This window comes from Suncus etruscus, chromosome 4 (genome assembly GCF_024139225.1).
Source record: "Suncus etruscus isolate mSunEtr1 chromosome 4, mSunEtr1.pri.cur, whole genome shotgun sequence".
NCBI lineage: Eukaryota > Metazoa > Chordata > Mammalia > Eulipotyphla > Soricidae > Suncus > Suncus etruscus.
In genome coordinates, this window is record NC_064851.1 from 17,282,886 (window position 1) to 17,309,804 (window position 26,919).

The 26,919-nt window shown below is 40.1% G+C and overlaps 1 protein-coding gene across 15 annotated transcripts in view; it reads left to right on the forward strand.

Moving 5' to 3' along the window:
• Positions 1 to 26,919, forward strand: part of EIF4G3 (eukaryotic translation initiation factor 4 gamma 3) — a 311,452-nt gene that overhangs the window by 205,039 nt on the left and 79,494 nt on the right. For 9 of the 15 annotated variants that reach the window (XM_049771938.1, XM_049771940.1, XM_049771939.1 and 6 more), the window contains 5 exons: positions 9,513 to 9,601; positions 14,876 to 15,122; positions 18,896 to 19,029; positions 21,575 to 21,694; positions 22,098 to 22,208. In XM_049771938.1, the coding sequence (XP_049627895.1) occupies positions 9,513 to 9,601; positions 14,876 to 15,122; positions 18,896 to 19,029; positions 21,575 to 21,694; positions 22,098 to 22,208 (701 nt within the window). The remainder of the gene's footprint in view (positions 1 to 9,512; positions 9,602 to 14,875; positions 15,123 to 18,895; positions 19,030 to 21,574; positions 21,695 to 22,097; positions 22,209 to 26,919) is intronic. The other 6 variants (XM_049771941.1, XM_049771943.1, XM_049771942.1 and 3 more) reach the window with 1 other exon arrangement.

The window sequence follows — 26,919 nt, forward strand, 5'->3', positions numbered from 1 at the left end:
CATTGTTCAAATATATAGTTTGGATATGAGCACTAAACCTTTTCTCATTTCCTTCTAAACTTTCAGTTTATGACTGAATATTTAACATAAATATATTACATGTAGAAATGTAATCTTGGTATACTTTTTATTTATTTGTATTTTATTTGTTTGTTTGTTTGTTTATTGGTTTTTGGGCCACACCCGGCGGTGCTCAGGAGTTACTCCTGGCTGTCTGCTCAGAAATAGCTCTTGGCAGGCACGGGGGACCATATGGGACACCGGGATTCGAACCAACCACCTTAGGTCCTGGATTGGCTGCTTGCAAGGCAAATGCTGCTGTGTTATCTCTCCGGGCCTATTATTTGCATTTTTTTTCTTTTTTTTTTTTTTTTGGTTTTTGGGCCACACCCGGTGACGCTCAGGGGTTACTCCTGGCTATGCGCTCAGAAGTCGCTCCTGGCTTGGGGGACCATATGGGATGCCGGGGGATCGAACCGCGGTCCGTCCTAGGCTAGCGAAGGTAAGGCAGGCACCTTACCTTTAGCGCCACCGCCCGGCCCCTTATTTGCATTTTTAAACATTAATCTGATCGCTAGAAATCTTATATAATTGCTCCAGCCCACAACTGTATCCTTCCTTGATACTAGAAGTACTTTATGAAACTTTGTGCTGTGACTTATACCTGGTCAGTGGATGTAAAAAGCCAGCACTTTTTTGTGCCACACTCAGAAATGCTTACTCTTTCCTCTGGGCGGGTGCTTGGGAACCCAGCTGGATTCCGATGCATGCATGCAAGCTACAGGCATGCCTTAATTAAACCTTGTGTTTTCTTTGGTCCCTAACTCCATCTTAATGTGGATTTTCTAAAGATGAAAAATTTTTCTCTTTTCCTACCAACTCTTTATTAAAATTACTTTCCTTTCTAGCTCGCGTGTGTTCTTTATTAAAATTACTTTAATTTCTAGCATGTGTGTGTGTGCAAACACACGGGTGCATATGCTCATGTTTAGGAGACTGTAGAGTGCTAGGTATTCAACTCAGGGCTTTCATATGCAGGCATACACTCCAGCCCTTTGAGCTGTCTCTTTTGTTCTTAGGTATCTCTCTTAGTTCTTGATTTTTGTTGGTTTGTTTTGGGACCACACCCAGTAGTACTGAGGACTTATTTCTTGTTTTGTGCTCATGGATCACTCCCGGTGGGGCCATATGAGGCCATAAGCGATGCCAGGCATCAAACTTGAGTTGTCCACCTGTAAGGCAAGTGCCCACCTACTGTACTACTCTCCCGCTTTTATAGTTCTTAAGTAACATTCATTTAAATTTAGCTTCTTCATGGCTTGTTTTCTTTCACATTCTCCTTTTAAAATATAGCCTGACTCTTTGTAATCTTAATAAAAATGTGGATGCTAGAATTTAGAAGGATTTTGACCAAGTTTATAGTCCTAGAGTACCAAAAATAGGGAGCCAGACCAATAGCACAGTGCTAGGGCGTTTGCCTTGCATACGACCAGCCCTTCACATCTAAGTTTCATTCAATTAAAACTATCTTGCTTCACTAATATATATCTATGTGTGTGTGTGTGTGTGTGTATAAAAACTCCTCTACCTTTAATTGTCAGAAATTGCACTTATATGGAACATATAAAAACATATGGAACATATAAAAAACATAAACGTTTTTTAATAGAATAGTTGTAATGCCCTCCCCTCCCCGCTTTTTTTAATGTTTGGGCTGTATCCAGCAGGGCTTAGAGGGCCCTAATGGTACTGGAGATTGGAGATAGAATCTGGGTCAGCGAGGTGCAAGATAAGTGCCTTACTCTCCTTACTCTCTCTCCAGCCTCACCAGTTATAACACTTTTAATGTACTATCTTTTGGTCTTTTTATTTTTATTTTTATTTTTTTTGGTTTTTGGGCCACACCCGGCAGTGCTCAGAGGTCACTCCTGGCTATCTGCTCTGAAATAGCCCTTGGCAGGCACCAGGGACCATATGGGACGCCGGGATTCGAACCAACCACTTTAGGTCCTGGGTCGGCTGCTTGCAAAGCAAACGCCGCTGTGTTATCTCTCTGGCCCCTGTCTTTTGGTCTTTATTTCATTCAACAGGAGAGTTGAAAAATGGGAGCATCAAAAAAAAAAAGAGAGAGAGAGAGAGAGATTATTTCTAACTTAATACAGTTCTTTTGTTTGTTTTTGAGTCACCCCTGGCAGCACTTAGGGGTTACTCCTGGCTCTGCACTCAGAAGTCGCTCCTGGCAGGCTCAGGGGACCATATGGCATGCCAGAAATGGAATTGGAGTCTGTCTGGGATTGGCCATATGTAAGGCAAACACCCTATAGCTGTGCTATTGCTCCAGTCTCTCTCTCTCTCTCTCTCTCTCTCTCTCTCTCTCTCTCTCTCTCTCTCTCTCATTCTCTCTCTCTCTCTCTCATTCTCTCTCTCTCTCTCTCATTCTCTCTCTCATTCTCTCATTTTTGGATCATACCTGGCAGCGCTCAGTTGTTACTCCTGGCTCTATGCTCAGAAATCGCTCCTGGCAGCCTCATGGGGGGGATCATACCTGGCAGCGCTCAGTTGTTACTCCTGGCTCTATGCTCAGAAATCGCTCCTGGCAGCCTCATGGGGGGGACCATATGGGATGCCGGGATTCAAACCTCTGAACTTCTGCATGCAAGCAAACACCTTACCTCCATGCTGTCTCTCCGGCCCTGCTCCAGTCTCTTAACACAGTTCTTTGTAACTTTTAAAAATCTGTCACAAAGAAAACAAATCTTAGACCCAGAGATTGAAATTATCTATGTCTCAATATTTTTTTTGAATTTATGCATTAATCATTGTATTAAGAGATTTGAAGAATACTATGACAGTGATAGTTGGAAATGATTGCTCTGTGCAGGAACTGAGTACTGAAAGGAGACAAAATAGTATGCATGATACCCTTTCAGTAACAATATTGTAAAACATAGTCTCTTAAAGGAAAAAAGAGTGAGAAGAGAATTTTACCATAAAGGCATGTATTGGGAAGGGCAGGATATTGGACATTGTATGACTGAAACTTAACGATGAACACTGTTTATCTCACAGTGATTCAATTAAAGAATTTAGTTTTAAAAAACAGAGCTCTGAAGAAAATCTTGCTTTTTTTCTATCAATAATGTAAAAATTTCAAGTAGTAGATACTTGGTTTTCAGAGTTGGTATAAAGAGATGTGGAGTTAAGGCCCATACCTTACATGTCAGAGACCTGATTTCATTCCTGGTACCACATGGTCCCTGAATAGAGTTGTCTTTAGCCTTGAAAGCCCCTGAGCAACTAATCCAGTGATGGCTAACCTTTTGAGCCAGAGTGCCCAAACTGCCGCACAAAACCAAAAAAATTTCTTCAAAGTGCCAAGCACATCAATTAAACCTTAATAACAAGATTTTAGTATCTAAAAACTTTATACATTTTATAAATTTATTAATTACGGATCTTCCTGCATGTCAGCTGCAAGGCCTTTGCGTGCCACTGCCGGCAGGCATGCCATAGGTTCCCCATCACAGATCTAATCTTTGGTTGAGCCTTTGCATCGAAGCACTGACCTGGTTAAAACTTTTTTTAAATTATTTATAAAAGTTGATTTCTTAAGGGAAGTCTAATTTATATAAGCACATCAAATTCAGGCAATTATGAATCACATGCAGACAGAATCATTTGTCCTATAACCTATTAATAATGCATAGTCTTTTTTTTTTTTTTTTTTTTGGGTTTTGGACCACACCCGGTGACGCTCAGGGGTTACTTCTGGCTATGAGCTCAGAAATTGTGCCTGGCTTGGGGGACCATATGGGATGCGAGGGAATCGAACCTAGATTCGTCCTAGGCTAGCGCAGGCAAGTCAGGCACCTTACCTCTAGTGCCACCATGCCGGGCCCTGCCTAGTCTTTTGTTAATATTATAGTCTATTAATACTACTGGACACTAGAATAATCCTGTGAAACCCAGGTCCTCATACATGTAAAATATGTAGTCCACTGTGGTCAAACAGATTTTGTGTGTGCTCACTTTTTACCATACCTGATGTTCAGAGACTACTCCTTCAAGCTTGTTCTTCTCCTGTCAGTGCTCAAGGGACCATGCAGTGCTAAGAATCCAACCCATATTTCTACCTGTGAAGTATGTTCTCCAACCTTAACCCTAATCCTAACCCTTTTCCTGGGTTAAACCATTTCCCTGATTTTAAAGAGCTGCTTTAAAAATAAATGCTATTTTTTTGTTGCCTACAAAGGAAATGTATAATATTTTGGGTTTGGGTACATGTCATATACTCTTTTTTTTGGGGGGGGGGCCACACCCATTTTGATGCTCAGGAGTTACTCCTGGCTAAGCGCTCAGAAATTGCCCCTGGCTTGGAGGGACCATATGGGACACCGGGGAATCGAACCTAGGTCCTTCCTTGGCTAGCGCTTGCAAGGCAGACACCTTACCTCTAGTGCCACCTCGTCAGCCCATTATAATTCAATTTTTTTTGTTTTTTTTTTTTGGGGGGGGGGCACCACACCTGGTGGTGCTCAGGGGTTACTCCTGGCTGTCTGCTCAGAAATAGCTCCTGGCAGGCATGCGGGACCATATGGAACACCAGGATTTGAACCAACCACCTTTGGTCCTGGATCGGCTGCTTGCAAGGCAAACGCTGCTGTGCTATCTCTCCGGGCCCCATTTCATATACTCTTAAAAGGAACAGTAGGATTGTTTTTGGTTTTTGTCATGAAGAGAAAACTTTCACAGTTTATAGTCAATCACTGAGGCCCACACACTTATACCCAGGGGATTTATACATCTGGCTACAAGTGCTCGCACATTTTTAGTTGAATACTTGTTGGTGCATGCATACACATGGATATAACGCACCTGAGATTTTGCTGATACTCTATAACACGAGGATCCTAAACCACAGTCGCCTGGACCATGTGTGGTACATGTGGGCTGCTCCCAGGATCAGACTTGGCAACCTCACACTTGGAAGGCAGTTGCTTTTTGTTGTTGAGTCATACTCAGTTCCAAACTCTTCAAGGATTCTGCACAGACCAGAGCAGTGGGGAGGGTGTTTGCCTAGCATACAGCCTACCTGGGTTCAATCTCTGGAAGAGTTTAGAGTGGCCCGCAGGCCGTTTGTGGCCCTCTGTACAACATTTTGTGGCCTGCGGCTGGCATTCAAATATCGCAATTATTCGCTTACCGAATAATCGCAATAAAAATTGCATTAGTAAGAAAAAATTGCATTAAACATTTGCATACCCCAAGCAGTTCCGTTGGGGCATGCAAATTTTAATGCAATTTTTTGCAGTTTTTTTCCTTACTATTGCAATTTTTTGGCGAATATTCGTAAGCGAATAATCGCGAATACTTTGCGCCTAGCGCAGACATCATTTCCGCTGCTCCTGCCTGCTGTCCCTTGCATTATCGGAGGCTTAAGAGAGGGAAGGGAGAGAAGTTTATTACAGAATTAGATTTTGTCATACTTTCATCATGACTTCATCAAAGCCTGCAGTGAAGAGAAAGATTGATGACGAGCACAGACAATTTCAGGAAAAGTGGGAGACGCACTATTTCTTTGTTGAGCACAGGGATATCCCCACATGTCTTATTTGCTCAGAGAAAGTTGCAGTGCACAAGGAATACAACTTGAAGTGCCATTATTCAACTAAACATGCTGAGGAATGTGCAAAATATAAAGGAAATGAGAGAGCCAAGCGGGTTGCCAGTCTTAAAGCATGTCTAATAAGGCAACAAGATTTCTTCAAGAAAGCAACCAAAGAGAATGTTGCATCAGTTGAAGCTAGTTACATGGTTAGTGAGATGATTTCTAAGGCAGGGAAACAATCCACAGAAGGAGAGTTTGTTAAAAAAAAAAAATGCATGTTATAGGCTGCAAGTATTATCTGTCCGGAAAAGAAAGGTCAGTTTAGCAAAATCAGCCTTTCTGCCAACACTGTGACAGAGCACATTTCTGACATGTCAAGTGACATTTATCATCAACTGTGTGAGAAAGCCAAATGTTTTGATGCATACTCAGTTGCTCTTGACGAGGGCACAGATATAACAGACATTGCGCAGTTCACAATTTATGTCCGTGGTATTGATTGAAATTTTGAATTGACAGAGGAGCTGCTCACAATAATTCCAATGCATGGCCAGACCACCGCTAATGAGATATTTTGGCATCTGTGTGATGCCATTGAGAATGCAGGTTTGCCATGGAAGAGGTTTGTTGGAATAATAACCAATGGAGCACCATTGATGATAGGGAGGAAAAATGGACTGGTGGCACTTGTTCAAAAAAAACTGGAAGAGGAGGGTGTAGAGAAGGCCATTGCTCTTCACTGCATTATCCATCAGCAGGCCCTTTGCAGTAAATGCCTGCCATGTGACAATGTGATGTCTGTTGTTGTGAAATGCACCAACCAAATCAGATCCAGGGGCTTGCTTAAAGCACAGGAGGTTCCGTGTTTTTTCAGAGTAAATGGAGTCAGAATATGGAGATGTGCTCTATTTCACCGAGGTACATTGGCTCAACAGGGGAAATTTCCTGAAAAGATTTTTTGAGTTGAGAGAAGAAGTGAAAGCATTCATGGAGAAGGGTGGGAATGCTGTTTCTGATTTGAGTGATCACAAATGGCTCATGGACTTATCTTTTCTTGTTGACATCACACATAAGCTGAATGTACTAAACAAGATGTTACAAGGCCCGGGGCAGCTTATCAGTGTTGCCTATGACAACGTGAGAGCATTCTCCACAAAACTTGTGTTAGGAAATCCCAGCTCTCTCAGACAAACCTTTGCCATTTCCCAGCATGCAAGGAACTTGTGGATGCAGGCATACCATACCATTCAGTGGTGAGAAATATGTTGATGCTATTTTTAAGCTAGAGAAGGAATTTGATCACAGATTTGCAGACTTCAAAAAGCACAGAGCCACTTTCCAAATTTTTGTGGATCCCTTTTCCTTTGATGTACAAGGTGCCCCTCCTGTGCTTCAAATGTAGCTCATTGACCTGCAATGCAACTCTGATCTCAAAGCCAAGTTCAGGGAGATTAGTGGAAAAGCAGACATGCATGGGCAATTTTTGAGAGAATTGCCCCTCAGCTTCCCCGAGCTTTCCCGAATGTTCAAGCGCACCTTGTGCCTTTTTGGGAGCACATATTTGTGTGAAAAGTTATTCTCCACATTGAAATTCAATAAGTCAAAGTACAGGCCTAGACTTAATGATGATCATCTTCAAGCCATACTGTGGGTCTCAACTGCTTCCTCTCTAAAGCCAAATGTGGTTCAGATTTGAGATATGAAGCGCTGTCAAGTCTCTGGCAACAAGAAATAGGCAAAAGATGCCATGTTCAGAAGAACTGTTCATGATCTTCACTCAATGTTCTGTTCATGTTTAGAAGAAATAATTAAAACTGTTAATAATGACGTTTGAGGACTTTTTTTTTTTGTGTGTGTGTGAAATCCCTTATGCGGTCCTGCCTCACCCCGACTTTGCCTCCTGGGGCCCCCAGGTAAATTGAGTTTGAGACCCCTGGTTTAGAGGGTTGGAGCACATACCTTTCATGCACAGGGTCTTGTATTTTTCCCCCTTAGCTCCTCCAGGTATAGCCCTAATACCACCCTCTCTCAAGTGAGGTGTGGACCTAATGGTGTCCAGCACAGTACCTAAGCCTCACCACATCTCCAGTGCTAGACCTGGGTAGCCTGGCTAATTATCTTTGGTTTTCTTCTTTTTGGGGTCATATCCAGTGGATGCTAAGAAGTTATTCCTGCTTTGTGCTCAGGAGTGACTCCAGAAATCTTATGTAGTAGTGGGAATTCAAAACCAATCAGAACCATGAAAGGCAAGTGCCTTACCTGAGTAATTTCCTTTCAATATCTTTCCAGTTCTTTTTGTAATTTGTTGTGGAGGCACAACCCATATAGCTCAGGGCTTACTCCTGGTTCTATGCTCAGAGATTATTTCTGACAGTGCTTGGGGGACCATATCAGACATCAGGAATCAAATCTGGGCCAGCCATATTCAAGGCAAGGTCCCTACTTTCTGCTCCCTAATTTTTTTTTTTTTACATTTTTATTGTGGTGAAAATGAATTACAGATCTTTCGAACCCAGCCCAAGGACACTTCCCTCGTGGCTACAAATAATTTCACAAATTCAACAAGACATGATGTGTGATGAAAAAATGCCCTGGACTCCACCCCCCACAAGAATATCTCAAAAGACTATATTTCCCTAAATATTTTTAAAGAATTATTTTGTATAAAGAGAATAACAAATATTTTTGAGAGGTGTATAGATTGCTTATATAAAATCAGAAGACATGTAAACAAAGACTACCCCCTACATATAATAGATCCTTAAATCATGTCACGTTATTCAAAATGACATTTTTTTTACAACTTTGATAAGAAAAAATGAATTAATTTTTTTCTTTTTTTGGGGGGGGCAGTCATACCTGTCAGTGCTCAGGGGTTACTCCTGGCTCTGTGCTCAGAAATTGCTCCTGGCAGGCACGGGGGCCATATGGGATGCCGGGATTCGAACCACTGTCCTTCTGCATGCAAGGCAAATGCCCTACCTCCATGCTGTCTCTCCGGCCCTGAATTAATATTTTTTAATTATTTTGAAAGAAAACAAAGAAAATGATCTCTAAGCTTACTGTTTATTGTAGTACTTCTGATATTATAAAAATAATATATCAAAAATAAAATTTTGTTAAAATTTTATCATAGAAATATGAAAGGCTAAGCCAACAGTATTGATCAGAAATGAGAAATGAGTGTCTCAATGGCTGCCTATTCAAAAAAATCTTGAAGTAACCTTTTATCTAGGAAGTTTAAAAAAAAAGAATCTTGAGCTGTAATATATTTTTAGTGTAAAAGAACCTAATATTTAATCTCATTTCAACTCAATTTGATTTGTTTTGTTTTTTGTTTTTCGGGCCACGCCCGTTTGATGCTCAGGGGTTACTCCTGGCTAAGTGCTCAGAAATCGCCCCAGGCTTGAGGGGACCATATGGGATGCCGGGGGATCGAACCATGGTGGAGATCTTTCCTTGGCTAGCGCTTGCAAGGCAGACACCTTACCTCTAGCGCCACCTCGCTGGCCCCTTCAACTCGATTTGAAAATATTAAGTCTTGCTTAAGATCATATACTGTGCAACCACAGAAACAGAAGTAAGTCTTCAGTTGGCTTCTAGAGCCGTTTCTTACTCATTACATACGGAATTGTGTGCTTCAGTGTGCCCTAACATTAGTAGGAAGATCAGTGGTTGGAAGATTCTATGAGTGGATGCAAACAATATTACCAATAGTCTAATAATAATATCAAATAGTCTCTGGGCCACAACTGCACTGTTACTCATTTTATCATCCATCTTTGGGCCTCACAGGTGAAGCCCATTTTGATCTGCCACATTTGTTTGACAGGTACCATTTCAACCTAATATTTTCAAACATGATTTCACAGTGGGAAGTAATATACTTAATCTTACATTTCAGCTCAGACAGCTACAACTGCACCAAAGATGTGGAAGAAACCAAAAGAACGAAACCGAACCACTGAAGAAGTGTTTGAGGCAGAAATGGAGGTAAAGAATATCAATAAATTCCTTGCACACACCCTTAGACTAGTGATGCCTTTCCTTAAGATAAATGTGAGTTTAGATTGAGTTGTAAATATTTTTAAAGCAAAATCTGATATATCCAACTCAGAGTTCGAATATTTTAAGTATACTTAAAAATTAAATTTCACTGAATTCTTACTCTTGAACTAGCTAGCCCTTCTGTTTAAGTTTTGTAGACCAGAAGTGGCTTTTTAAACCTAACAGTTGTTAGATTTAAAAGTTGTTCATCAAGGCCTGTCATTGAATTTTTCCTTATGTTAACTAGAATGTAGACATATTAAAAAAAAAAACTACAAATAAAGTAGAATATCCTTTCAAATAACTATTAGCAAAACATTTTAGGGAAAATTATTTTGAATTTTATTTTACTCTGACATCTTTAAACTATAGTTTAGTAGCAACTTTTCACATATGATTTGTCTATTAAAATTAGAAACAATTGGGCCCGGAGAGATAGCACGGCAGCGTTTGCCTTGTAAGCAGCCGATCCAGGACCAAAGGTGGTTGGTTCGAATTCTGGTGTACCATATGGTCCCCCGTGCCTGCCAGGAGCTATTTCTGAGCAGACAGCCAGGAGTAACTCCTGAGCACCGCTGGGTGTGACCCAAAAACCAAAAAAAAAAAAAAAAAAAAAAAAAAAGAAGAAACAATTGCAGTTTTAGTCCTCAGAGGACTTGAAATTTCATTGTTATCTTAATAGTCTTTATGTTACATGCTGAAGTTTATAAATTATATCTAATATTTATACTTCTGTTTCTTAACTCATGTCTATGTTAAAATAATTACATTGATATTAAAATATTAAAACAGAATTTCTTTGTTTAAAAAAATGTCTTTAAATGCATTTACTACTTGTCTTTTTTAGCTACTTACCTTCTTAAGGAGCTTCTTTTATTTCTTGTACTCTCTATTCTGGCATTTGTTTCATGATGGTCCATTGATGTCATAGTTCATCCCATGGCAACCACTATACACTTGCTATAGTGTGTGCTTTTTTTCTTTCTTTTTTTTTGGGGGGGTGGTTCACACCCAGCTTCACTCAGGGGTTACTCCTAGTACTGCGCTCAGAAATAGCTCCTGGCAGGAGCATATGGGATACCAGGATTTGAACCACCATCCTTCTGCATGCAAGACAAACAAACACCCTACTTCCATGCCATCTCCCTGGCCCCTATAGTATGTGCTTTTATTGTGGTTATCAGCAGGAAGAATTGACAGTAGTAGAGGTGCAAATAGTTGCTGCATGCTTCTTGTTGCTAAACAAGACAATGTTGCTTCTGCAGAGAATAAAGTACCTTCCAGAGTCGGGAATCATATATATATATATATATTTCTGGTATGGCTGTAATAGCTTCATAAATTGATTTCTCTTTAGATTCAGCTAGCTTTTGTTTCCTTAGATCATACTTTATATTCAGTTATTCTGTCACTAGTTTTCTAGATATTACTAACTATTAAATGGATTGGCCACTGGTCCTTTGCCTTCAGATACAGATTCTGTTGTTTAGATCAAGAGTTGTCGAACTTCTTTAATAAATTGGATACCAGGGGCTGGAGAGGTAGAGTATTTGCCTTGCATGCTGAAAGATGGTGGTTCGAATCCCAGCATCCCATATGGTCTTCCGAGCCTGCCAGGAGTGATTTCTGAGCGTAGAGCCAGTAGTAACCCCTGAGTGCTGCCAGTGTGACCCAAACACCAAAAAAAATTTTTGGATACCAAAAGTTGGGACTTTGGGGATTGGATGATCACTGTCACAACTTTCCATTGCTATCAATTAGAAGAAACCAAAGACTATGTAAATAAACAAACAAAGCTATGTCCTAGTAAATCTTTTATGATATAAAAATTAAAATATCATGATATCTATCCACATCATTAAATACTCTTCTTTGAAATTGTAACATCTACTAGAGAATGTAAAAGCTACCCATGCTGTTTATATACACTAGACAGAAACAGGTGATTATTCCAAGTTTGGTCTCTAAACCATATTTTCCTAAAACTCACATTCTAGTGCAAAAATACTATTAAGTATTTTGTCATTGATTTGTTTTCTTTTCAGTAACCCCCTGTCTCAAAATATTACTTATCATTGTCTTAATTTTTGCAAGTTCTTGTTTACCTAGGTTTTTTCTTAGTTCAACAAAAAAGTACATATTTCAGGGACGAAGATGTGTCTTAGGTAGTAGATCACTCGCTTTGCATGTATGAGACCAGGGGTTTAATCTTCAGCACACCTGAGCACAAGGACTACCTTGAGTGGCCCTTACTGTCCCCAGCATCAATCCCTACAACTACTACTAATTAAAAAGTATTTGGGGGGGGGGGGCAGAGAGATAGCACCGCAGTAGGGCATTTGCCTTGTACGTAGTCGATTCAGGACAGATAGTGGTTCGAATCCTGGAATCCCATATGGTCTTCTATGCCTGCCAGAAGCGATGTCTGAGTTTAAGCCAGGAGTAACTCCTGAGCGCTGCCAGGTGTAACCCAAAAACAAATAAAAAGTGTTTGGGGACCAGAGCAATAACACAGCAGTAGGGCGTTTGCCTTGCACCTGGCCAACCCAGTTTTTAGGGTGAAATAAGCGGAGGCTGGCTTATACTCAGGTTGGCTTATGCTCGAGTATATACATATATAGATTTTTTTAATTATAGCTATATATTAAAATTTATTTAAAATTTTAGGATAGTTTATCAATAAAGTTATCTATATGATTTTCTATCTTTTTCTTTGGTTTTGAAGATTAAATTCAGGATCTCAGACATATAAAGCAATGCATTTCACTACCCACAGCCTCTCAGATTTTTTTTTTTATTTTTATTTTTTTGGGGGGGATCATACCCGGCAGTGCTCATGGGTTACTTCTGGCTATATTCTCAGAAATCGCTCCTGGCAGGCTCAGGGGACCGTATGGGATGCCAGGATTATAACCACCATCCCTCTGCATGCAAGGCAAACACCCTACCTCATGCTATCTCTCCGGCCCCTCAAATTATTTTTTTTAAACTTTTTGTGCATTTTAAACACCGATATTTACAAAGTTGTTCATAATACAGTTGTTTTAGGCATTCAGTATTCCAACAACAATCCCATCACCAGTGTGACTTTCTTTCCATCATTAATCTTCCCAGTTTAACATTCCCCCTCTCTACCCCCCAAAAAAACCTGTCCCATAGCAGGCACAAACAAACAAACTTCATATTTCTCATTGCAACAGTATGGCAAATGGATCTATACAACAATATATCAGGACCTTACAGTTAGTACAGATGGTAGGACCCCTTGTTCATGATCAACTCATTTTTGATCCCTGAACACTGCCAAGAGTATTTCCTGAGTGCAGAGCCAGGAATAAGACCTTAGCATCACAAGGTGTGACATAAAACAAACAAAAGATTATCATTAAAAATTAGGGGCCAGGGGCTGGAGTGATAAGGTATTTGCCTTGCACGTGGCAGCCCAGGACAGATGTGGGTTCAATTGCTAGCATCCCATATGGTTCCCCAAGTCAAGAGCAATTTCTGAGTGCATAGCCAGGAGTAACCCCTGATCATCACAGGGTGTGGCCCAAAACAAAAACAACAACAACAAAAATTAGAGGCCTGAGCGATAGCGCAGTGGTAGGGCGTTTCCCTTACATGCAGCTGACTCAGGACGGATGGCGTCCCATATGGTGCTCTAAGCAGGAGCGATTTCTGAGTGCATAGCCAGGAGTAACTCCTGAGCGTCACCGGGTGTGGCCCCCAAAAAAAGAAGGGAGGGAGGGAGGGAGGGAGGGAGGAAAGAAATTGAGGTTCCAATTAATGTAATCTGTATTTGTATCCAATAATCTTTTATTTCAGCTACAAAAAAAGTCCCAATATATTTTTTTCTATTTTACAAGATTTGGAATAAGCCCTCTTTTTTTTTTTTTTTTTTTTTTTGTGGTTTTTGGGTCACACCCGGCAGTGCTCAGGGGTTATTTCTGGCTCCAGGCTCAGAAATTGCTCCTGGCAGGCACAGGGGACCATATGGGGCGCCGGGATTCGAACCGATGACCTCCTGCATGAAAGGCAAACGCCTTACCTCCATGCTACCTCTCCAGCCCCATGGAATAAGCCCTCTTTTATCCCCTCACTAATCAGCATCTTTTATGAAAAGAGGAGAAGCTGACCCCCTAGAGCTTCCCATCCTCCCTCCAGGAGGCTATGTGGCCTCAGCTCTGGTTTCTAAGCCTTTTGTTCTCTAGTAAAGTACAATAGTAGTTTGGGTACTATGATAGGAGCAAGTCCTTCAGTGAAGGTAGAGCAGTTACACACCCCAAACTGGTGCAGGTGACTCCAGAGTGAGTACCCCTATGTGATACTCATATGCTGGCCTGTTGAGCAAATTCAACAGACTATTTTTCCTTAGCATGAATTTGTCCATTAGGAATCCTATTTCCTCTGAGCACTTCTTCTGAAGGATTGTTTTCAGAATGTATACCCTTTATGAAATAATGAAAGTCTTGGTGAAATTTCTACAGTTTTAATGCTCATATATGGCCCTTAAATCCATCCATATTTAATATCTGAACCTGAGATAGTCAAAAATTATCTGATGAGTAACCGAATTCTATTTAAATAGAATGTACAGAACCTAGTTATATCTCTAAATGACTATTTTACCAAAATGTTCATAAACTATTTCAATATTTAGAACAATTATTTAATCAGGATTCTACAGACCAGTAAACAAAATAAATGTTAACTGCCAAGTGATCTTTTTGTAAAATGGTTGATGATCAACCTTGCATCTTAAACTATTCATTGAATTTTTCTCCTCAACTGTAGGACAACACAAAAGAAGTCCTGTAGTGTTTTTTTTTAAATAATTGTGGAGCTTTAGAAGCAAGGGTTAGGAGTGCTTGATTTAGATTTCTCACAAGTACTCTGGTTCAGGATATTAAATTCTAAGGGTTAATTTTTCTTCTTTTAATCTTTGGTTTATTTATATTTTCTTAGTCACATTAAAACAATTTAGTGGTTATTGAATCGTTTGTTTTATTCCTTGCGTGGAAGTGAAAATAGTGTTTTTGTTTATTTTAGAGATGATTATAGGGGTCACGCGGAATGGAGCTCGGGGCTGTGTTCACTCCAGCTGTAACAAAAGACATTTTTTTTAGTAATTTTTCTATGCTTTTTGAGAAAATAAATATAATACCCATGTGTATTTCCTTATAGTGAAAAGTAAAATCTCTGTGCATATTTATGTCTTAGCCTAAAGTTGAAGAGGAGCTTTCAGGTGACAAAGTACTTGAATCTGAACTTGATAAAATGAGCCAAGGGTTTTATCCTGAAAGAGATCCCTCTGATCTAAAAAAAATGAAAACTACGGAAGAAAATGGAGATGAAGCTGAGCCTGTACATAATGGTGCTGAGAGTATTTTTGAAGGTGAAGGAGTAGATGCTAATTCAGGCTCCACTGATAGTTCTGGTGAAGGAGTCACATTCACATTTAAACCGGGTAAGTTTATTACTCTCTCTCTACCTTTTTCCTTCAGTCAAAGTTACTTTCCTACAGTAAAGTGGACTTGTTGTAGTGAATAATTTTGCTTCCTCATACAAAAATGGAAGAAAGGGTCTAATTAAAGTATATTACAGAATAGATCAATATTTAGGATATTCTTTTTTTTTTTTTTTTTTTTTTTTGGTTTTTGATTTTTGAGTCACACTCTGCAGCACTCAGGGTTACTTCTGGCTCCATGCTCAGAAGTATGTCCTGGCAGGCTCAGGACACTGTATGGGATGCCGGGATTAACCACTGACCTTCTACATGCAAGACAAATGCCTTACCTCCATGCTATCTCTCCAGCCCCAATATCTAGGATATTCTTTGTGGAAGTGATATACAATTAATAATTCTTTTTTTTTTCTTTTTTTTTTTTTTGTTTTTGAATCACACCCAGCAGTGCTCAGGGGTTACTCCTGGCTTTATGCTCAGAAATCACTCCTGGCAGGCACGGGGGACCATATGGGACGCCGGGATTCAAACCACGGACCTTCTGCATGAAAGGCAAACGCCTTACCTCCATGCTATCTCTCCGGCCCCTACAATTAATAATTCTGCCTTTACAGACAATGGAATGGAAGCTGACAGTGGAATTTAATTATTTTATTTATTTATTTAGTTAGTTAGTTAGTTTTTTGGTTTTTGGGTCACACCCAGCATTGCTCAGGGGTTACTTCTGGCTCTATGCTCAGGAATCACTCCTGGCAGACTCGGAGGACTGTATGGGATGCCCGGATTCGAACCACCAACCTGCATGCAAGGCAAACACTTTACCTCTATGCTATCTCTCCGGCCCCTAAATTTTCTTACTTTAATATTTAAAAACAAAACAAAAATTTGATATAGTTATATCTCCCACTCCCCCTTTTTTTTAAAAACTTTTTTGGGGGAGGGCAACCAATTGGTGCTTAAGGGCTTTTTTTGGTTTTCTGCTTAGGAGTGACACTTGGCAATACTCTGAATACCTTATATGGTGCCAGAGATTTGAACTGGGATCAACAAGTGCCTTAACCCTTGCACTGTCTTTCCAGTCTATGATCATGTACTTTGAAATAATATTCATCACTACACAAGCCTTGAACTCAGTTTGTTGAAAGAAATTAAAATTAAAATCCCAAGTCTTAAGTTTGAATTAGTGAACTCCTTTAGTATGAAAAATGTCTGTGAAATATATGATAAATGCTGGAGAATATTGCATCCTGAGATCGATTAAGTGCTCTAAACCTTCTGTGTGAGCTTTGGTTGATTTTATGGTATATGGAAGACTAATAGACCCCAATAAACTTTTTTAAAATAATAAAAATTTAGTTGACAATATTTGCAATATCATCAAAGCTCACTCTATGACTGACCTGTACCTAAGAACTACTAATACAAGGAAGGGGTTAGTAAGCCATTAGAAAATGATGTGAGGGGAGCTGGAGAGATAGCATGGAGGTGGTGCATTTGCCTTGCATGCAGAAGGACGGTGGTTTAAATCCTGGCATCCCATATGGTCCCCAGTGCCTGCCAGGAGCAATTTCTTTTTTTTCTTTTTTTTGCTTTTTGGCCACACCCCTTTGATGCTCAGGGGTTACTCCTGGCTAAGTGCTCAGAAATTGCCCCTGGCTTGGGGGGAGCATATGGGACGCTGGGGGATCCAACCGCAGTCCTTCCTTGGCTAGCGCTTACAAGGCAGACATCTTACCTCTAGCGCCACCTTGCGGGCCCCATCCAGGAGTGATTTCTGAGCCTAACGCCAGGAGTAACCCCTGAGCGCACGCTGCAGGGTGTGGCCCAAAAACAAAAACAAAGAAAAAAGAAAATGATGTGAGGACCTAAAATGAAAATTAAAAAAAAATTTTAAGTTACTTTTTATTTGCGGTGGGAGCGGAGCAGTGGCACGGTGGTAGGGTGTTTGCTTTGCACACGACTGACACAGGACTGACTGCAGTTCAATCCCTCAGCATCCCGTGTGGTTCTCTGAGCTAGGAGCAATTTCTGAGTGCATAGTCAGGAGTAAACCCTGAGCATCACAGGGTGTGGCCCCCAAAAACAAAAATAAATAAATAAATTACTTTTAATTTTGGGACCAAAGTGATATAGCACAGCAGGTAGGGCATTTGCCTCGCATGCGACCAACCCAGGTTCAATCCCCGGCATCCCACATGGTCCCCTGAGTCTGCCAAAAGTAATTTCTGAGCACAAAGCTTGGAGTAACCCCTGAGCATTGCCGGGTGTGGTCCCATAAACAAAAATAAATAAAAAGTCACTTTTTATTTAATGAACATTTTATAAAGTAAGACAAGGATTGTGAGAAGTTTTTTTGTTCGTTTTGCTTTTTGCTTTTTGTTTTTGGGTCACACCCGGCAGCGCTCAGGGATTACTCCTGACTCTATGCTCAGAAATCGCCCCTGGCAGGCACGGGAGACCATATGGGCTGCCGAGATTCGAACCACCATCCTTCTGCATGAAAGGCAAATGCCTTACCTTCATGCTATCTCTCTGGCCCCAAGGATTGTGAGAAGTTTTTTATAGCTGTGTTAATAGTACTTAGAGCAAAGTAATCAGTGTTGAAGGAGAGACTAATTATAAATGTCTATTGAAAATGTTGATTAAGAGTACAGTTACAGTTTTGGGGCTGGAGGGATAGCACAGCAGTAGGGCATTTACCTTACAAATGGCCAACCCAGGACCAACAGTGGTTCGAATCCCGGCATCCCATACAGTTCCCCATGCCTGCCAGGAGCGATTTCTGAGCAGAGAGCCAGGAGTAACCCCTGAGCGCTGCCGGGTGTGGTCCAAAAATAAAATAAAATAAAATAAGAGTACAGTTACAGTTTGGAAAAGATAGGTGCATTCCAACTTAATTAGCTGAACAAGCAAACATAAATATAACAGTTTGGAGGTTGGGAGATTTTATATGTAGCTACTTCCACTTTCACAATCTTTTTTTTTTTTTGGTTTTTGGGCCACACCCTGTGACGCTCAGGGGTTACTCCTGGCTATGCGCTCAGAAGTTGCTCCTGGCTTCTTGGGGGACCATATGGGACGCCGGAGGATCGAACCGTGGTCCGTCCTAGGCTAGCGCAGGCAAGGCAGGCACCTTACCTCCAGCGCCACCGCCCGGCCCCCACTTTCACAATCTTAAGTGCTATTTATTATTAAGCTTTATTATTGTGTTTTTGTACACCTTATCCTTTGCCATGAAACTAAAAGTATTATCAAATTATTTTATTTTTGTTTTTTGGTTTTTGGCCACTCTATGGGATGCTGGGGACCAAACCCAGGTCAGCCATGTACAAGGCAAATGCAAGCCCCATGTACTCTTTATTTCTAAGGTTTTTAAAGACTTGATTTAGTGAGTAGTTAGCTTATATAGTGAGTATCATTCCATGTCTCTGGCCCTGAAATTTTCTGATTGTTGCTATTTGTGATTTTATTTGCTATGTCAAGAAAATTGGGATCTAGTTTATAACTCACAAAGTATACATTATTGGTTCTTTTTTTTTTTTTTTTTTTTTTTTTTGGTTTTTGGGCCACACCCGTTTGACGCTCAGGGGTTACTCCTGGCTATGTGCTCAGAAATCGCCCCTGGCTTGGGGGGACCATATGGGACGCCGGGGGATCGAACCGCGGTCCTTCCTTGGCTAGCGCTTGCAAGGCAGACACCTTACCTCCAGCGCCACCTACCCGGCCCCACATTATTGGTTCTATAGACATTTATTTACAGAAGTCCCTCTTTCTAGATTCATGGAAGCCTTCTGATACTGACGGCAAGAAGCAATATGACAGAGAGTTTCTGCTGGACTTCCAGTTCATGCCAGCCTGTATACAGAAACCAGAGGGCCTACCTCCCATCAGTGATGTTGTTCTTGACAAAGTAAGCTGCATGTTTAAAGAAAACCGGTTTTGTAATGGGAACTTTTTAATTATCAGTATAAATGTGTGAAGTATGAACAGGTTTTAGGAATTGTTAGACTATTTGGTATTTTAATTAAATTACATAATATCCAAAAAAATAGTTTTTCTAAACACTGTTGGGCTTGTCTTTATTATAAATTAAAGTAAATTTGGGCTTTACCCCTTACTTGGTGGTTTGTTTTGCTTTGTTTTGGGGCCACACCATCAGTGCTCAAAGGGCTACTGCTGCTTTGTATTCAAGAATTTTTCCTGATGGTGCTTGAAGGACCATATGGGATGCAGGGATCAAATCTGAATTGGCCACATGCAGGGCAAATTCCCTACTTGTTCTATTGCTCTGGCCCAACCTTTGGTCTTTTTAAAACTGTATTGATTAAATGTCTCCCTATTAAAATTATTTCCTAGTATTATGATAAAAATTGTTTCCTTGGCTAATTTGGCTAAATATACGCAGAGCTCTTTCTCCACTATTCTAAAATTTCAAAAGTATTCTAAAGTATGGATTTTGTTACATTGAGGACAGGTCAGAAACCTAGGAATTTTTAAGTGAGAGGCCACATCATTCTAATAGTTAGATCTCAGAATTTCCCTAATAATTAGCATATTTTTTCTGTTAAGTGTGAAAGTAATTTTTTTTTTTTTTTGGTTTTTGGGTCACACCCAGCAGTGCTCAGGGGTTACTCCTGGCTCTATGCTCAGAAATCACTCCTGGCCAGCTTGGGGGACCATATGGGATGCTGGGGATTTGAACCACTGACCTTCTGCGCGCAAGGCAAGCGCCTTACCTCCATGCTATCTCTCCAGCCCTATGAAAATAATTTTTAATTCTGCAGTTCGCCTTTTCTACTTCTAATCTTAATGGTACAAACAGAAATAGCATAATATTTCTTTTTGTTGTTGTTGTTGTTTTGTGGTTTTTGGGCCACACTCAGCAGCCCTAAAGGGTTACTCCTGACTCTGCGCTGAGAAATCACTCCTGGCAGGCTTGGGGGACCATATGGGATGCCAGAGATTGAACTCAGTTGGCTAAGTGCAAGGCACAACCCTACCCTTTGTATTCTCTGTGGCTCTGGCCCTCAATGTATATTTTTTAATTAAAGGTAAAAGATAAATAAAATAAGATGCGTAACTGCTCAAGTATTTTCATGTAAATAAATGATAAACCAGAGATGTTAAATAAATTTGTAGTCTATTTAGAAGAGCTACTATAAATTAACAGTTAAAATATGGAGAGTCAGGATGGAGCTAGAGCTCAGCGGTAGGGCATTTGCCCTGTATGCTGCTAACCCGGAGTGGACCCGGGTTTGATTCACAGCATCCCATATGGTCAGTCCCCTGAGCCTGCCAGGAGCGATTTCTAAGGATTAGTCCCTGAGTGTCACAGGGTGTGGCCTCAAAACAAAACAAAACAAAACAAAAACAAAGTAACAAGCAAAAGAAAATATTTCTCAGGGCCATAGAGATAGCATAGGGGTTAAAGTATTTGCCTTACCTGTGGCTGATTCCATTTTATCCCCAGTACTACAGGGTCCCAGAATTCCCACCTCCATACCCATTCTTCCATTCTGATATAGTCTAAAAGTTAAAAAAATTTTTTTCCGGGGCCGGGCGGTGGCGCTGGAGGTAAGGTGTCTGCCTTGCCTGCGCTAGCCTAGGACGGACCGCGGTTCGATCCCCCGGCATCCCATATGGTCCCCCCAAGAAGCCAGGAGCAACTTCTGAGCGCATAGCCAGGAGTAACCCCTGAGCGTCACAGGGTGTGGCCCAAAACAAACAAACAAACAAACAAACAAACAAACAAAAAAATTTTTTTCCACCCGTTTTTCCAATATCATTTCTGACTTTAGCCAGATGCTAGTTGAATCTTGCTAAACTATTTAGCTTTGATAAGTCTTCTATGAGCATTTTACAATGTAAAAGGTGGATAATTCAAATTAACAGGCAGACAAAATGAGATTTGGGGGGGGGGGGTGTCCCCACCCAGCAGTGCTCAGGACTTACTCTTGGAGGTGTTCCGGAAAACAATGCTGGCTTCAAACTTGCTCCATCACATGCAAGGCAAAATAAGATCTTTTAATGTTCTTACACATTAAGCATTAAACATGTTTCCTGTTGAGACTTGATGTACACTCAAAATAATGGTTTTACTAGTTATAAGTCAAAACAGGTGCTTAGATATCCAGTGAGTACCCTAGAGATAATTGTAATATTTGTCAGTAGTACATATAATCTCAATGGAATTTGTTTTCTGTCATTCTATGATTGTATCTATCCTCCCCTTGAGAACCTTAGAAGTATTTAGAAAAATTAGAAAATTACAAAAACAAAACCATTGTTGACCTGAGGACTTAAAAGACTAACCCAGTAGAAGATACCTAGGACTAGATTTGCCTTGCATTCTCCTAGAAGCCAGTGCTTACCTTCTTAAGTATCATAGCTTTTCAGTTTAAATTTTTTGTTGCTTAATATTAATTAATATTAAGTATTTCTTCTCTTCATTGCAGATCAACCAACCCAAATTGCCAATGCGAACTCTAGATCCTCGGATTATGCCTCGTGGACCAGACTTTACTCCAGCTTTTGCAGATTTTGGAAGGCAAGGCCCTGGTGGAAGAGGTGTACCTGTAAGTGCAAGTTTCCTACAGACCAATTAATTAGAAACTGTCTAGACTCTGTGACACCTTGTCTAAAGGCAGCATCATTTATACATTGATTCCGCTAACCAAGAAGAAGAATTAGAAGAGTCAAAGATTATCTTTTCCATATTTATATTAAAGCAAATAAAGAATGCACTTGAGTTGTTTTTATTTAAAAGAAGCTGGTCTGCATTGATTTGGTGGTCTTGATTTTGCTTTCTTTTACTTTTTTCTTTTTTCTTTTCTTTTTTTTTTCAGTTGAAATGACCTGCAAATGGATTAAAAATAGAGCCAACCTTGAATAGGACTATTTTGTTTGAGGTGTCCTGATTTACTAGAGATCTCTGATGGCCTTCAGCTAATGGTCACCTCTTTGTCTTTGTTTCTACAGATTTGTAAAGTGCAGAGCAGGCATGGATTGCCAATTCTGGAGCAGAGCAAAGCCCCAACTTGCACTCCACTGGCGATGTCGCACCCACCCCTGAAGAGCCTGCCTCTAGGGGTGCGCTGAATCCTTTTTTTTTTTTTTTTTTTTTTTTTTAAAACAGTAGTCTCGTATTATATTTTATGTTTTGCTCTCCTCACTTATGGTAGGTTGTGAAGTAAAAATATTAAAAAAATTATTTATATTAAAGAGTGCAGTGTTGGTAAATGCTTATTGCCTTTTACACCCCAGTGGCAGGCTCTTCAGCAGTGGAAGTGGCATCACCAATGGAGTTACACTGGGGCACTGCATTGTGCAGGATTTGGCAGGCTCTGCCTATTCCATGCTTTGTAGACTAGCAGAAAGCATGGGAGAAAGTTGCCAAAGATGTGAATACCTATTCTGAGTTGAAATGGCATAAAGAATACTTTAAAGTACAGGAGGATCTTGGGGTTTGAAAAACGTTTGCAGATCACCCTGTTAATACCATTTTTATTTTATGCTTCTAAAGATATTATTATATATAAGTGACACTTTATTTTCTCATCACCTTTTTATTTCTGGAATGGCAACTTTTGATACCTGCTTGGAAATAAGACTCTCGTAGACATCTGGAAACAAGTCACTCGGTAGATATTTGGATTAGTTGATTATTTTTTTTGCAATCAAGCACTGATTAAAATACTTGAATACCTGCATTATTTTGGAGGCTTTGTAAAATCTAAAAAAAGATTATTAATTTTGAAGTATGTCATTACTGAGTTTACCACCTTAAACTCCTGTGTAATACTTCACTTTCACACAGATTTAAAATTTAACATTTATTGTCTCTTTAGAACAAAATCAAAATGTTTCTAAAGTTTACATTGCCTTGTTGTGAAGTCTTAGAAAGCAATTTTTTAGAAACCATTTTATAATTTGTCTTCTCAGCATTATTTCCCTTTTTGGTGACTTCATGTTTAAATTTTAGTTCTGGTTTACACCTTTGTTTTGCCATGCATTTGAAATAATGTTGATGTTATTTTGTTTATTCTGTAACAACTTTGGTTATATTTCTTAATTTTATTTACATTTTATTAAGTAGGTATGCATTGCTACTCTACCGGTGTATATTGTCACTTTTCTTTTTTTACCAGCTTGCCATTCCTTAAAAATAAGGCATCACAAAAGGAAATTTTGTACTTTGATAATAAGCTGTGACTTTTAATATTCAGAAGTTATAAAATGGATTTTAAAGGTACTATTACAAAGTATACCCACTAATCTAAATGTGAATTAGTTTTCTGGTTCAATGAAAGTTAGTCATTATTTTGAATTAGTAGTGTTTCCAGAAAAATTCAGCTTTATTTAATGCACATTGTTAAAATAGTTCTGTGATGTTTCAAAGACTAGTTTTTAACTGAAATTGTGATTTATTAGGGTAATATTGATTTGTAAATCTTTACAGCATTTGGGGTCGGAGAGGGGTGCTAGAGGTAAGGTGTCTGCCTTGCAAGTGATAGCCAAGGAAGGACCGTGGTTCGATCCCCCGGCGTCCCATATGGTCCCCCCAAGCCAGGGGCAATTTCTGAGCACTTAGCCAGGGGTAACCTCTGAGCATCAAACGGGTGTGGCCCCAAAATACCATAAAAATAAACAAACAAACAAAAATCTTTAAGCATTTAACTTGTTTTGTTTTATTTTAGGTTTTTGTTTGTTTTTGTTTTTGGGTCACACCCGGCAGCTCTCAGGGGTTACTCCCGGCTCTATGCTCAGAAATCGCTCCTGGCAGGCTCGGGGAACCTTATGGGATGCCGGAATTCAAACCAACGTCCTCCTGCATGCAAGGCAAATGCCCTACCTCCATGCTATCTCTCCAGCCCCACATTTAACTATTTTTAAAGCATCATCATCCATAACTCACAAACATTCTCCACCTCATTTGGTGTAGATGTATGACAAAAATGGGAATTTCAGGGGCTGGAGCAATAGCACAGCGGTTTTTTTGCATGCAGCTGACACAGGTTCTATCTCCAACATCCCAGATGGTCTCCTTAGCACTACCAGGAATGATGCCTGAGCTCAGAGCCAGGAGTAACTCTGAACATTACTGGGTATGGCAAAAATAAAAAAGTAATAACGGGGGGGGGGATTTTATAGGACATATATAAGCAATAAATTGTTCTGTCTGTTTAAAAAGAAAAGGTAGCAGTGGGGCTGGAGTGATAGCATAGCAGTAGGACTATCGACCCAAGATGGATTCGGTTCAATCCCCAGCAAACCATGTGATCCCCTGAGCCTGCCAGGAGCGATTTAATCCCTGAACGCCCCCAGTTGTGGCCCAAAAAACCAAATAAAATAAAATAATATGACCTCATCCAAAAAAAAAAAGGGTAGCAGCCCCATTCTTCATAGTTTCCAGTTCTTCCAATTGTGTTGGCTAAAAATATAGCTTATAAACTATTACTATCAAAAGATATTAATTAAGGGATCAGTGATAGTATAGCAGGCAAAGCACTTGCTTGCAGCCAACCCGGCTTTGATCCTTATACCCTGTATGACCCCTTGAGGACTACCAGGTACTCCTGAGAGTAAAGCCAGAAGCTTTCCTGAGCACTACTGAGTGTGGCTTCAAAAACAAACAAAAGAAGCACAAAGATCCTAATTCATATCTGCTAGTAATGCTTCAAAATATGGCTTAGATACCTAATATCTCTTTTTTGCTTTTTTGCCACACCCTGCTGAGTAGAGCTTGCTTCTGGGACTGTGTTCAAGGATCACTCCTGGCTGAACTATGTGTTGTGAGGTATCAGCCTAATGCAGTCAAATGCCATACCTGCTGTACTTTCTCTCTGGCCCTCCAGTATAAATGTTTAGTAAAAGATAATAATAAGGTGCAATAATGGACTTCACAATGTAAAGTTGTTGGGTTGTTTTTTGTTTGTTTTGGTTTGGTTTGGGCCACACCCAGCAGCCCACAGGGCTTTATTCTTGGCTCTGCGCTCAGAAGGCACTCCTGGCATGTTCAGGACCATATAAGGTTCCAGGGATCAAACTATATGGGGTCGACTACATGGAAGGCAGGTACCTTAACCATTCTACTATTGCTCTGGCCTCATCAGCCCCACATTTTGATGCTTGAGTTATTGTTATTATTATTATTATTATTATTATTATTATTATTATTATTATTATTATTATTATTTGGTTTTTGGGTCACACCCGGCAGTGCTCAGGGGTTACTCCTGGCTCCACGCTCAGAAATCGCACCTGGCAGGCTTGGGGGACCATATGGGATGCTGGACTCGAACCAATGACCTTCTGCATGAAAGGCAAACGCCTTACCTCCATGCTATCTCTCCGACCCCTAGAGTTATATTTTTAATAACTTGGAACACATTACAGCTTGAGTTTCTCTTCTAGCTGTCAATCAACTATCTCTTCAAGAAAGTAAACCAAATTGTTTTGTTTGTTTTGATTTTGGCTTTTTGATTTTTTTGGGGTCACATCCGGAGACACTCAGGGGTTACTCCTGGCTCTGCATTTAAAAATCACTCCTGGCTCGGGGGACCATATGGGATGCCCGGGGATAGAAACATGGTTCGTTCTAGACCAGCCACGTGCAAGGCAAACTCCCTACTGCTGCACCATTGCTCCTGACCCACGCTTTGTTTCTTTTTGCTGCTGCATAACTCTCAGTATAGATTCCTAAGATTTGTGTTTAGTAAATAGGTCACTCTTGGCTATTACAAATTTTTGTTTTGTTGTGTTTTTGGGTCATACCCGGCAGCACTCAGAGGTTACTCCTGGCTCTATGCTCAGAAATCGCCCCTGGCAGGCACAGGGGACCATATGGGATGCTGGAATTTGAATCACCATCCTTCTGCATGAAAGGCAAATGCCTTACTTCCATGCTATCTCCCCAGCCTGCTGGCTATTACAAATTTTAAAGGATACAGTAAACTGACAACTTGTGTTAAAATTATTTCACATGCGCATACAAAGAGGAAATGAAATGGTAAATGATTTTACACCAATCTTCAGCATAAATTTTTGTTTTTTGGATCACACCCAGCAGCGCTCAGGGGTTATTCCTGGCTCTATGCTCAGAAATTGCTCCTGGCAGGCTTGGGGAGCCACATGGGATGCCAGGATTTGAACCACTGACCTTCTGCTTGCAAGGCAAATGCCTTACCTCCATGCTATCTTTCCAGTCCCTACAGCATAAAAATTTATTTTTATTTTATTACTGATGATGGTACATTCCTAGTTTTAAGTTTATGTCCCATGATCCTTAGAAATTTTATAGGTGGGACAAGTGGTTCTTCTTAATATATGAAAAAGCTTAAGTTCAACAAAGTTGAGATTTGTTCATGATAACTTTGCTTATAAGTTTCAGTATTGGACTTTTGAGGTCATTTCTTTTATTTCCTAATATATTTTTTCTCCAGAGAACCAGTCCTTCCAGGCATTGATGTTCCAGACAGTGAATTTATTCAGTGTAAACATGAGAACATCAGACATTAATTAATCATTTAAGCATTTTTAATAAATCTGTTGAGAACTCACTAAGCTTGGATAAGCATTTGTGAACAATGTTTTAGTTAGATCTAAAGATAAAATGCAATTTTGGGATGTCTTGGAAATTTACACAATAATATTATTATTATTATTATTATTATTATTATTATTATTATTATTATTATTATTATTATTTTTTGGATCACACCCGGCCATACTCAGGGGTTACTCCTGGCTCTATGCTCAGAAGTTGCTCCTGGCAGGCTCAGGGGACCATATGGGATGCCAG